The sequence below is a fragment of the Ornithorhynchus anatinus genome, chromosome 3 (genome assembly GCF_004115215.2).
Source record: "Ornithorhynchus anatinus isolate Pmale09 chromosome 3, mOrnAna1.pri.v4, whole genome shotgun sequence".
In the NCBI taxonomy this organism is placed as follows: domain Eukaryota; kingdom Metazoa; phylum Chordata; class Mammalia; order Monotremata; family Ornithorhynchidae; genus Ornithorhynchus; species Ornithorhynchus anatinus.
The window spans coordinates 93275640-93289849 of NC_041730.1; the positions used below are offsets into that span (position 1 = coordinate 93275640).

The 14210-nt window shown below is 42.0% G+C and overlaps 1 protein-coding gene across 1 annotated transcript in view; it reads right to left on the reverse strand.

Annotated features, from left to right (window-relative positions):
* Window positions 1-579: 579 nt before the first annotated feature.
* The window catches only part of WDR70 (WD repeat domain 70), a 359232-nt gene continuing 345601 nt past the window's right edge, over window positions 580-14210 (reverse strand). The window contains exon 18 of the mRNA XM_029060393.1: window positions 580-768. Within this exon, the coding sequence (XP_028916226.1) occupies window positions 681-768 (88 nt within the window). The 3' untranslated portion in view covers window positions 580-680. The remainder of the gene's footprint in view (window positions 769-14210) is intronic.

Here is a 14210-nt window from a genome sequence, read left to right on the forward strand (position 1 = left end):
CCCCATTTTTTACAGATGAGGTAACTGAGGCCTGGAGAAGTTAAGTGACTTGCTCAAGGTCACACAGCAGACATGGGGCAGAGCAGGGATTAGAACTCAGGTCCTTCTGACTCTCAGACTTGTGCTCTATCCACTAAGCCACACTGCTTCTCCACTTTCATCTGCACTTCTTACTTCACTGCTTTTGTACTTACTGTGTGTAGAGCACTGTACTAAGCACTTGGAGGAGTAAAACAGAACAGAATTGGTAAAAATATTCCCTGCCCACAATGAGTTTACAGTCTAGAGGGGGGAGACAGACACTAATAAAAATTATGGGTATACACCTAAATGCTGTGCGGCTGAGGGAGAGGTGAATAAAGGGTGCAGGGAACATCCAGAGCATACATTAAAATTGTTTTTTATTTTAAAATAAGAATTGAATTTAATAAATGAGGGTAGTGAAATATAAGTAGACTATAAGTCATTTATGACATGCTTAATATTTAACTATAAAATGGGCACTACGATTTCCAGGACAATGCCCTTAACAAAATTCTGCAATCCAAGCAAACAGCTCCACAGAGGAAAAGACAAAACTTGTTATAAACACTTGTTTATTTTCTAATGACGTTAAAAAACAAAATATGTTGCCCACAATTTCCCATTTCCTTGTATCAACAACCTTTAAACCAGATTCTTCAGATTTTTCGCTTTTTCCATTCTGGCTCATTCTTTGCTTCTTCATCATCTAACTCTACTTCTGCGAAAACAGTTTTGGGCTGGGTCCTAAAACAAAAGATGAAGTACAAGGGAAAAAAAATTAGTCATTTAATCATTCATATATATATATATATATTTACCGTGTGCCCACAAGTTGTTTATTAAGACCCTAGGCTGCCTACCAGTTTTTTTTTTCCATCCTAGCTACTGGTGCACTCTGCCTGTTATTCCTTATTCTTCACTCTTCCCGAGCTCCAAGCTCATTTTATAACTGCATCTCACTCTCTACCCTTCCAGCTCTGATCCCTTGTTCACATCATTCCCAGACTAAGCCCTTTTTTCCTCTGCTACTTCTCCCCCAATATCTCCGACTCCCTCCCTCTGCTTTACGCCCCTCCCTGCCCCACAGCACTTGTATATATATGTATATATTGATTATTCTATTTATTTTATTAATGACGTGTATATATCTGTAATTCTATTTCTTTATAGTGACGCTATTGATAACTGATAACTTGCTTTGTTTTCTTGTCTGTCTCCCCCGCTTCCAAACTGTGAGCCCATTGTTGGGTAGGGATTGTCTCTATTTGTTGCTGAATTGAACTTTCCAAGTGTTTAGTACAGAGCTCTGCACACGAATATGTGTGCAGTAAATATGACTGAATGAATGAATCCTTCCTCCTCCTCCCTGCCACCCGCCTCCACCCTAATCCACCAGACCCAGTTCTCTCCATTTTCAAAACCTTCCGAAAATCCCTCCCCCTCCAGGCAGTCTTCTTTCATTTCCATCAACCCATGAGACAACAGCTTCCCTTAATATTTATATATGTGTACCTGTCCTCAGCACACATATATGTATGAGTCCCTCAAAGTGGTCTTTGGAAGGTCAAATGACTTGACTTAGATCAACATATTTTGGACACATTCTAATTCTCTGGAGAAGACACTAATGCTATGAAAAGTCCAGGGAAAACGTGGAAAATGTGGAAGAAGTAGGCCGGCAGCTACATGGATAGAGACCATAACAACGATTATGGAAGAACCATTAGAAAGGTTATGGACTATGGCAGAAGACAGGATGCTCTGGAGAAATTATATCCATAGAGCCGCTATGAATTGGAAATGACTCGACAGCACTTGATAATAATAATGGATATATACTCAGTGTACATTCATTTAATATTCAGCTATTCCATCCTGACCCTCGCGCTACTACCTGTTGTTTCCTATTTCTCATCCTCCTGCTCCATTTACTTGTAAAAAATGTATGTCTGCCTGTCTCCCCAAATACAACAGGCCATAACTTTTCTTTGGAGTATATTCTCCATAAACAGCACAAAATAAATATCACTGACTGATTGGCAAGAAATTACTTCATTAATCTGTTGCCTTTAAATTGTTAGACGTTAATCACTAAATATCTCACGGTAGTAGCAGAAGTAGGATTTACTAAGTCCTTAAGGTAAACAGAAATATTTAGGGAAATGAATTATGAAAATGACAATGTCTGGTAACATTTTCAGTCTTAGGAATGAATGAATAAATGAAAGAACAGAATATTTTTAAAAACATTATTGAAACACCTGATTACCATTATCAGATTTGGTTGATTTATAAAAATAAATCTCTTCCTGGTATGAGAAAGTGCCAGCAAATGAAAGAAAAATGACAGTGTGGTTTCTGGCAGGCTCAACCCACAGACCATTTTAAGAGAGGCCCTACTGCAGCATAATAAATAAAATGATCTTCAGATGAAAACTGGCTTTGCTCTGTTGACATTCCCGATTGGCTGAAATTCCTTCCTAGGGCTCAGGTTAGAGGCACTTTGAGGAAAACTCTAACTTAAATAACCACTTGTAAGTACACTTACATTTTCCTTCTAATAAATTAGCTATCTTTTTAGAAATCGTGTGACAGCTCTAGCAATACATTTACCATTTTTGATTACTTTAACTTAGCTTCTTGCCTCTAGTTCAGTTCAGATCATCAAGAAAGCCCATGAGAAGTCTATAACTTCTTAACCACTCAATTCCTTTGCTCCCTCCTACCTCACCTCGTTATTCTCCTACTACCACCCAGCCCATACATTTTGCTCCTCTAATGCTAACCTTCTCACCGTACCTCATTCAGGTCTACCTAGCGGCCGATCTCTCGGCCACAACCCGCCTCCGGCCTGAAACGCCCTCCCTCTCCACATCCGAAAGAAAGTTACTCTCTTCCCCTTCAAAGCCTTGCTGAAAGCACATCTCCTCATTCATTCATTCAACTGTATATATTGAGCACTTACAGTGTGCAGAGAGAATACAGAACAATAAACAGATTCCCTGCCCTCAACGAGCTTACAGACTAGAGAGGGGAAGACAGACATTAATATAAATATATAAATTACAGATATGTACATAAGTACCTTTGGGCCGGGGGTGCGGATGATCGAAGGGAGCAAGTCAGGGTGACACAAAAGGGAGTGGGAAAAGAGGAAAGGGGGGCTTAGTCTGGGAAGGCCTCTTGGAGGAGTTGTGCCTTCAAATAAGGCTTTGAAAGTACGGAGAGAAATCGCCTGTTGGATTTGAGGAGGGAGGACGATCTAGGGCAGAGGCAGGACGTGGGTGAAGTGTCGGTGGCAAGATAGACGAGACTGAGGCTCAGAGAGTAGGCAGGCATTAGAGGAGTAAAGTGTGTGGGCTGGTTTGTAGTAGGAGAGTAGCGAGGTGAGTTAGGAGAGGGCAAGGTGATTGAGTGCTTCAAAGTCAATGGTGAGGAGTGTTTGTTTGATGTGGAAGTGGATGGGCAATCACTGGAGTTTCCTGAGCAGTGGGGAAACATGTTCTGAATTTTTTTGTGGAAAAATGATCCAGGCAGCAGAGTGAAATATGAAGTGGAGTGGGGGACAGACAAAAGGCTGGGAGGTCAGCAAGGTGGCTGCTGCAGTAACCCAGGTAGGATAGGATGAGTGAAGATCCTTCCTGATTAAACCCTCTTTTTCTTTTCTTCCACTCCCTTCTATGTTGCCCCGACTTGGTCCCTTTATTTAGGCCCCCTCCCAACCGCACAGCATTTATATACATACCCGTAATGTATTTATATTAATCTCCTCCTCTAGACTTCTAACTTGTAGTGGGCAGGGAATGTGTCTGTTATATCTTGCTATATTCTGCACACAGCGACCACTCAATAAAGACGATTGATTGATTGATTGATTTATATAACATACCAGCGCTCCCCAGGGCCTTAATCTGCATCTTCATTCAAAGTGAAGGAGAAAGAGAAAAGCCTACAGCTCTGGCTGGCCATTTTTTAATACCTCACTACCCCTGGGCTATCCTCCACCCACAACTCTTGTTAATGTCCTTTTGGCTTGAGTCTTGCCTCTGGCCAAAACTTTCCATGTGGAATTTCATCTCTAATTCCCCTACCTCTAGTGAAGTCCTGGCCTATACCTAAGGTTTCTGAGCTGTCCTTCAGAAATGTTCACGTTGGACTTGCTTCCCTCTTATGCTGTAAGACTTCGCTGTGAGAATTGAAAATGGATCCAGAGACCAAAATTTTAAAAATAGAAAGAACAACCTGCAGAATTACATATGCTCAGGGAGCTGCTAATAATTGGATTGGGGAAAGAAACACAAGGGAAGCAATGCAGCCTAGTGGAAAGTTCACACCTGGGTGTCAGGGGACCTGGGTTCATTCATTCAATAGTATTTATTGAGCACTTACTATGTGCACAGCACTGTACTAAGCACTTGGAATGTACAAATCGGTAATAGATAGAGACAGTCCCTGCCCTTTGACGGGCTTACAGTCTAATCTCCCAACTCCGCCACTTGCCTGCTGGGTGACTTTAGGCAAGTCACTTAACTTCTTTGTCCATCACTTTCCTCAACTGGAAAATTGGGATTCAATACCTGTCCTCCCTCCTACTTAAACTGTGAGCCCCACGTGGAACAGGGACTGTACTGGACCTGGTTAAATTGCATCTACCCCAGTGCTTAGAACAGTGTTCAGCAGAGAGTAAGCGCTTAACAAATACTTGGAAAAAAAAACCAGTACTACCAATATAGTCCACATCACACATGCATATCCCTTATCTTCTCCTGCTAGTTCCCTCTAGGAATTTAAGCCGCTTTAATACCAGGCAGAGGCAAATCACATTTAACCTACAACAAACTTCTTCAAGAGTGATCGGGCAATGGTTTGCAACTCCCCAATTTTGAGATCCAAACAGAGGCTGCTGGGGGAAAGGAGAGCAGGGACGGTAGAGGGAAAAGGGAAATGAGGCTTCCTGGTGCTTCCCAGAGCCACTCCAAGACTCCTGTGATTGCTCCTAATTGTTCCCAAAGAAAGCTCCACTCTGGAGATCCAGAAATGGAAACCCTGGCCTGATCACGAAGGTAACATTTAAATATTTAGCTGTTGCCTTAAAGTCATTTCTTCATTTTCTCTTTATTCCCGTAAAACACCCTTGTGATATGCAGGGTGGGGAGGTGCTAGGATTTCCCAGATGAGGAAACTGACGCTCAAAAACTGCACCAGCTAATGAGGCCTTTGGGGGCAGAATATTGTAAAAATTACACAACAGGGCCTAGAGGAGAAAAAATACTTTCGTGTTGGAAAATATTTGAAATGTAGTCCAAAAATCCCCTTTGCCTCCAGAGCCAAGAAAAAGATTCCCAGGCCTCTGCTAAGGGGATCATCAGGGCAGAGGCCCTTCTGGCCACACACTGGATTCTTTTCTTGGATGTTGGATAAAGTGGAATTTGTACAAGTCTCCCAATTTCCGCTGCTCCTCTTCTCTTCTCTCCCCAGCCCCTCCTCAAATACATTCACGAAGCCAATTTTTAGTATGCTGAACCCATCAGTTCTAAGTTGGATGGCTGAATGGGCCAGAGGAAGAGGCCTGGTAAAACGCGCTATACTATTTTCCATGGAACTGGCAGTAAAGTAAGTTAGTACAAGGACCTGCTACCAAAGTCAATGTTCTTCCTGGTTACCTTCATTTCCTCTTCTCCTCTACTCCCCCTCTAGACTATTAGCTCATTGTGGGCAGGGAATGTGTCTACCAAATCTATTGTATTTATTAATAATAATAAAAATAATGGTGGTATTAAGCACTTACTATGAGTCAAACATTGTCCTAAGCACTGGAGAGAAGCAGCATGGTGTAATGAGAAGCAGCATGATAAAGAGGATACAGCAGAGGCCGGGGAGTCAGAAGGTCATGGGCTCTAATCCTGGCTCTGCCACTTGTCTGTTGTGTGATCCTGGGCAAGTCACTTCATTTTTCTCTGCCTCAGTTACCTCATCTGTAAAATGGGGATTGAGACTGTGAGCCCCACATAGGACGGGGTCTGGGTCCAACCTGATTTGCTTGTATCCACCCTAGTGCTTAGTACAGTGCCTGACGTAGTAAGTGCTTAATAAATACCACAATTATTACCATTATTAATACAGGTCAATTAGGCCAGACGTAGTCCCTGTCCCAAAAGAGGCTCACAGCCTACGTAAGGAAGGAGAACAAGTACTGAATCTCCATTTAACAGTTGAGGGAACTGAGGCGCAGAGAAGTTAAGTGATTTGCCCAAGGTCAAAGAGCAAATATTTGGCAGAGCCGGCATTAGAACCCAGGTCCTCTGGCTGCCAAGCCCTTGGTCTTTTCACTAGGCCAGGTGCATGGTTATCCTGGATTGTTAATTTTGAAATTCAGTATTGTTTTGTTTTTCACTATTGCTGTTCCATCTTTCTGTTCGCCCCCACTTAGACTGTGAGCCCCATAAGGGGAGGGACTGTCTGATCTGATCATCTTACATAGTAAGTGTTTAATGAATACCATAACTCTGAAAATATCATGGGGGAAAAAAAAACAGATGTTCATTCCTCTTCTAAATGTATACAATGCTAATGAAGCTGCTGGGGCTCTGAGGCTTTGCCTGCTTTTGAGGAAACAGGTGTCCAGTTTTAATGGTTGTCCTTGGAAGACTTTCCCTTCCAAGCGCTAGCAGTGACCACTCAATACCAGGAATGGACTGCATTACAATATTCACTCACCCTTAAGCATCAAGGACTAAGGAGACACAATCGCTGGCTGAAGAATAAATGGATACACACACGCTGCATCTCCATCATCAAACACTGAATGTGTCCCCCAGAGTCTCAATACTCTGAAAAATGTCCATCGATCCTCCCCGGATCACCTCCATTAGGGTGTTTGCTAAGCACCGTGTGGCCTTCTCTGACTTCATTCTTCCTCATTATTCCCTCCAAACCTCCATCTCCACGTTTCCTGTTCCTCACATCTCCAGTCGCGGAGCATCGCAAGGAAGCAGCGTGTATGAATTCGTGCATTTTATAGGTCGAGGGAGACCCCATGCAGACAACTGAGAAGGTCATGCTGTGGGATCTCAAGGAGACAAGGAAGATGGCTGCCTGGGGAAACGGGGACGTGAGATCTCCCTGCTCACCCTCGTTGGGGGCAGGGGATCTAAGTCAGTGTTTTCCTTTAAACAGGGAAAAATAATCCCATCACCGGGAGAGAGGAGGAAGAGAACGCATTCTAAACCAATTCTTCTGGAGCTTGAATGGAGTGTGATTTTCTTGAGGGGACAAGGGGCCCCCTTCTGCCTCACACAGCCTAGCCTATTTGGGGGACTCAATGGGTATTCTTGGCGGTGAGATGAGTTTCACGGTAGCACATAATTGGTGAATAAGCCATCCAGTTGGCATTTACTCTTTCTAGTTACAGTGTTTATTTTCCAGTCTGAGGAGCAACTATTCTCCTCCAAGGATCTGCCTCTCTTTCTGGATTGTTTTAAAACTGAAACTCAGATGCCGATGCTTATGTCACGCAACAGCGCTCTCCTGTTTTGCTGAACGGATTTCAGAAATAGTAAATATTTCAACTTGCCTATGTGTGTCAAACTGTTTACTACAGTTACCAAGAAACAGTCAGAGCAGATTAAATGTCATCATCTTCACTGTTGGTGTTAGCCAGTAAGAAATCTAACAGATCGTTAAGCTATACTATTTAACACTCAGGCAGCCGAGAAGATTTTTAGCATTAATGACCTCCTTTTAAATTAGCGGGTGCTAGAATTTTTTTGGATTAATGCTTTATTATGGCCAATTCTGGATCAATTAGACTATTTCTGGAGTTATAAACCCCTATTTCCATGCACTAGCAGAATTTTTAACACTGCCTATTTTGAAATATACAATATTAGCTTTTCTATTAAAAATGTAGGCTTGCCTTGTGGAACCAGTTTTTCATAAAAATGAAAGAAGTCTACAAAAACCTTATCAAATCAATGCGTCAGCATTTCTATCCAATGAATTTTATAAAGAGAGCAACTAATTAACAAATATTTTCACCCTGTTCATCTAAAAAGCATCTCATTGTCCTAGGGGCAGTTGAAAATCTCACAAGAAGTCTAAATAGTCCTTATAAAAAGCACTTCTCCCTTTGCTGACTAAGCTTTAACCTAGGCCTTCTATATTAATTTCTTTTTAGGATTTCAGCCCTGATTCAAAGAGCCAAAATGTTTTCAACTGTAGCTGAAAGTCCATGGGTCAAATTCTTTTTAATTATTATTATTCATCTGATACGATTCATTCATAGAGGATAAAGCTGGCTTCAGGCTAATGACATGAATATGGGGTGGGGGGGGAATGACTTGTATTATTTAGTCAAAAGTATGTGAATATAAACCACAGGCTCTCTTGGCTTGAGGCCCATTGTTTATTATAAAGGAAAACCTCAAAGTGCAAAGTCAATTATAGCCATGACTTGATAATCTGACACACTTGTTAACCCTATTAGAATGAATCAGGCCCAGCTGAACCCTAACCTAGCCATCACAATCCCAGAATTATTAAGATTAAAGAAAGAGATCAACAAAAAGGGTTTGGTTTAAATAGTTGCTTCTGTTCTTCTGGACTGCAAGTCAAAGCTAACTTTTAAAAAATCAGAAGGACTGAAAAGATGAAAGGAGGAGTATGATTTTTTCAGATAAAGAATTTTCTATTTTCCTCAGGAAATGAATACATAATATTTTGGAAAATAGATAAACAAATCCCAGTCACATTAGGAGGACATATTTACTCTGAGCCATATAAGGGAGGTCTTGAGGGCAGACTGGGGGTAAGGAGAATGGGACAGTTAAGAAACCACAATCTCCAAAGATTTTCGTAGGAGTAGAAATGAACCAATAAGACACCACTGGCCATTTGATCACTAAGAGGAGAAACAAGAGAGAGTGACACTATAATACTATTAGATTTTAGGAAAGCAAATGTTTTCAGGATGCATAGAGATAATGAAGCTCTGTTTAGGTATTTTTTATAAACTATACATTCCTGTGGTTCAATTTTAGAGAAGTCTTGTGCAACTATTAGAATACTTAATATCAATTATTTTAAGAGACATGTATACTGATTTTTCATATTTTATTTTAATATATTAGATGTGTATATCCACATTTCACTTTTACCTCAATTATTTTATTTTTTTTTTTTGTAAAATAGTACTAAAATATACTGTGGTAGTTGGCACAGTTCCCAAAGAGAAAAGTTTTTTTTTTCCTATTTGTATGAATGTACCATGTCTTAAAGGTTGGCTTAGGTCAACAAAGTAAACACATAGAAAAACATTCTTGCTCCCTGCCTTTTCCTGATGCATCATCAATGCCTCGATTTATTGAGGCTTTTTGATGCTTGTACTTCAGTACCTCTCTGCCTCCTGTTACTTTCATTCAATAGTATTTATTGAGCGCTTACTATGTGCAGAGCACTGTACTAAGCGCTTGGGATGAACAAGTCGGCAACAGATAGAGACAGTCCCTGCCGTTTGACGGGCTTACAGTCTAATCGGGGGAGACGGACAGACAAGAACAATGGCACTAAACAGCGTCAAGGGGAAGAACATCTCGTAAAAACAATGGCAACTAAATAGAATCAAGGCGATGTACAATTCATTAACAAAATAAATAGGGTAACGAAAATATATACAGTTGAGCGGACGGGTACAGTGCTGTGGGGATGGGAAGGGAGAGGTGGAGGAGCAGAGGGAAAAGGGGAAAATGAGGCTTTAGCTGCGGAGAGGTAAAGGGGGGATGGCAGAGGGAGTAGAGGGGGAAGAGGAGCTCAGTCTGGGAACGCCTCTTGGAGGAGGTGATTGCTAAACACACAGGACAATCTGTTCCTCAACCTTGATTTTTTCTTTCTTTCCCTCCAAAGAGAAAACACTCGCCCAGTCACCAACCAACAAGTGTATACATAATTACACACTACAGACATTTTACTGTGAGCTCTCCTAGACTGTGAGCCTCATGTGGGACAGGGACCTCATCCAACCTAATTAATAATAATAATAATAATGTTGGTATTTATTAAGCACTTACTATGTGCAGAGCACTGTTCTAAGCGCTGGGGTAGATACAGGGTAATCAGGTTGTCCCACGTGAGGCTCACAGTTAATCCCCATTTTACAGATGAGGTAACTCAGGCACAGAGAAGTGAAGTGACTTGCCCACAGTCACACAGCTGACAAGTGGCAGAGCCGGGAGTCGAACCCCTGACCTCTGACTCCGAAGCCTAGGCTCTTTCCACATACCTAACCCAGCTCTTAGAACAGAGTTGGACACATAGTAAACGCTTAACCTTCTGTGCCTCAGTTACCTCATCTCTGGGCCTCAGTTACCTCATCTGTAAAATGGGGATTAAGACTATGAGCCCCACGTGGGACAACCTGATAACCCCCTTATCTACTCCAGTGCTTAGAACAGTGCTTGGCACACAGAACTTAACAAATACCATTATTATTTTTCTTATCATTATTCACACAAAAAAATACCTCTGTATCTACCCCAGAACTCTATACAATATTTGGCACAAGTAAATACTTAAATGCCATAAGCGCCTAGAGCAGTGCTCTGCACATAGTAAGTGCTCAATAAATGCTATTGAATGAATCAATGATTATTATTATGATAAGTAATATATATCAACATTAGTTAAGAGAAGGCTGTGACCCTCTCTTTTGCTTCCAGTTATTGATTTCAATAGTTAAACATGTCACTTTTCTAGGCTAAAGAATATGCTATCTTGCCTGAATAATTGGTTTATGCATGTTCTTCTTCCCTCTGCTTCTTAGATTGAGTCCCTCCTGCTTAGACTGAGAGTTCGTTGTGGGATCTGATTATCTTGTTCCTACCCCAATGCTTAGTATGGTATTTGGTAAGTAGTAAATGCTTAACAAATATCGCAATTATTATTTATTACTATAATACTGTAAATGTCTCTCCCCATATATATACATATATATGTATTTATATTCCCAAGGCATGGATACGTTTAGTGTATGTGCAGGATGTCCTATTCATATCATACTCTATTGTGACCTACTTCAAATACCCTTCTTGTGGTAATTATCTGGATTAAAAACGTGCAAATTCTAAATTAGACCAAGCCAAAATCTAAAAATTTCAATTTTCCCTACCAGTGATAATGGTGGTTTGTTTGGCAAGGAAACTGAACATCACTGACAAAGCTGTCAAGCTGGCAGGCTGCTGGCTGTCTTCCAAGCTCCCACACACAGATATATCCCTGTCTGGTGTGTCAGCTAATCGCATTCTGGACCTACATCCTGCCCAATTCTTGGCCAGAGTTGTTTTTTTTTTTTCCTTGCTCCAGCAAAATCTTTTAACAAGAAACTGTAACTAAATCTGCCCATCTGTAGCTGAATGAGAGCCTTCTGAGAGCCTGCTGTGTTTTAAAACATTCATGCCTATTACGTTGCGGGTGTCGGGATTGAAATCTAATAGGCAATTGATGAAATTAAAGGGAGTCAAATGCTCTTACAGTTAGTACGATTTGAAAATTAAGGTGTGCATCTCCTTTATACCCTTTGCGCTGAAAGGAAACAGAGTTACGGTTTCAAAAAAGAAGTCATGTCTAACAAGTCGATGTTTCAATACAAAAAACAGCCAGGCACACACTCTCAATTACACTGACCTTTACAGAAAGATCATTTTAAATACTAGCTTCCCTTCAAACACTTTGCCATTTGGCAGTAAGCAGGATACTCCAGCAGGTGAATGCAAGAGAAAATGCATTCCAATGCTGGTTAACATATATTTCAGTGCCTCGTACAGTGCCATGAACTTAATAGGCCTCAATAAATGTTGATCCACCAACTTGGGGGCTTCTGAAAGATGAAAGCAAAGTGATAGGGTACAGAGGTCTGGGGTCGGCCGGAGAAGCAGTCTGATTAGCCCTTGCTCAACCACTATGTCATGAAACCTTCTTTGTCCTACAACAGAAAGACCTATTTGATCGTACTCAACGTGTACCCATAAGTTTGAGTGGGCCCCACTTCATAAAAAATTATTATTATTATTATTATTTCTTAAGTATTTACTATGGGAAAAGCACTGGGATAGCTACAAGGGCATCAGACTGAATCTAGTTCTCGGCATGAGGTGGAGGAGACGGGTGGACTTTGGGAAATTCATGCCTGATGGCTTCAATGTTATCGTCAGTGGGGCAAAGAGGTTTCAGAAAGCTTCGGTAATAAAATTCGGTGGGATTTGTGGCTGTGGAAGGCAGAGTTGGGAAGTGAGGGGAAAAGTTGGCTGGAGGGGCTGGAGGTCAGAGGGCTCATCAACACATTGGTTGAAAACCCAAAGAATCAGGAGGGTAGAAGGGTGACAAAGGCATCAAAATCCATATGGAACGCAGAGGTGAGATCAGGAGAGCAGAAGATAAAGTGACTAGCAGCTGTAGTGGGTGGTAAAGGTGAAAATATGATATTAAAAGAAAGACAAAGAAGGAAGAGAGGGAGAGGGGAGAGAGGGGAGAGAGGGGAGAGAGAGAGAGAAAGAGGAGGAGAGTCTGTAGGTGTGCACAGGCTACAGTAGAAGTAGTTTGGATTAGTGGATAGAGCACAGGCCTGGGAGTCAGAAGGATATGGGTTCTAATTCCGACTCTACCATGTCTGCTGTGTGACCTTGGGGAACTCACTTCACTTCTTTGGGCCTCAGTTACCTCATCTGTGAAATGGGGATTCATAGTGTGAGCCCCACATGACGCAGAGACTGTGTCCAACCAGTTTAACTTATATCTACCCCGGCATTTAGAACAGTGCTTGGTCAATAGTAAGTGCTTAACATATACAATAATAATAATATTAGAGAGAGAGAGACAGAAGAGGCAGTGGCATTGGTGAGAGCTAAGTCTTGGTGATGATGAGTGAGTAGGCCAGAGATGAAGGGAAGTTGATCTATGATAGGGCCAGAGTTCCAGAGACCAGAGTGGAAGGGAGATTTGGAGTGGGGAGGGTCGTGGGGGGAAGGATAAAATAGGTGGGGATGAGGGGAAGGAGTGAGGTGTCAGATGGTGTTACTGAGGTGTTTGGGAGTATGGTAGGTGGGGAGGACAGGGATGTGGAAGGAGGGAGAGAGCATGGAGGAACTCCATTTGCTTGTATCTACCCCAGCGCTTAGTACAGTGTCTGGCACATAGTAAGTGCTTAACAAATACCATTATCCCTCTAGACTGTAAACTCCTTGTGGGTAGGGAATGTGTCTGTTTATTTTTTAATCTCTCCCTCCCCGCCCCAAGCACTTAGTATAGTGCTCTGCACACAGTAAGTGCTCAATAAATATGATTGAACGAAAGGAAGGGGTCAGACAGATTGACAACAACATTCTGCCACAATCTCCCCAGTGCTCTAAAATTAGGATAGATGCCTTTTTTATCTTCTCCACGCCTCTTGTCTTCCAGTGGGGAGAAGGAGTTGCTTTGTTTGCAGCAAGGAGCCCGGAGGCATGGATTTTTGGGTCCGGCAGGAGGTGGTGCCATATCTGGGCTGATCTCAGGGCTTTTAATCTCCTCTGCTCCTTTAAGTGAGGGCGGGGCAGGGGCGATGTCTCCGGGGGCATTAAGATCTGGGGCTCTGAGCCACTGTATTTTTTGTTTTGTTTATGGTATTTGTTAAGTGCTTACTCTCTGCCAGACATGGTAATAAATGCTGGGATTAGATACAAGCTAATTAGGTTGGACACATTCCATGTCCCACATGGGGCTCACAACAGTATTCCCCATTTGACAAATGAGGTAATTAAGGCCCAGAGAAGTGAAGTGACTTGCCCAAGCTCACACAGTAGACAAGTGATGGGGCTTGGATTAGAATCGAGTGGGATTAGTGGCCTCTAGCCACTAGACCACTCTGCCCTTAGGGGTGCAGACAAAGCAACTCTTCCTTGTCACCTCCCCCTTCAAACTGCCAAATCATATCCTCCCCACTTTCAAAGCCTCATCCTCCAAGATTCATTTCTGCCTTCCCAGTTACGCCAACCCATCAGTCACCTTAGCACTATGTGTGTATCAACCAGTGATATTTAATGACCACTTTCTATGTGCAGAGAACTGTACTAAATACTGTACTAATCCATTTTTTTGTACCACTTTCATTTTTGTGCCTTGTTTCTAAGCTCATTTTTATCATTTGGTTCGACACTTTC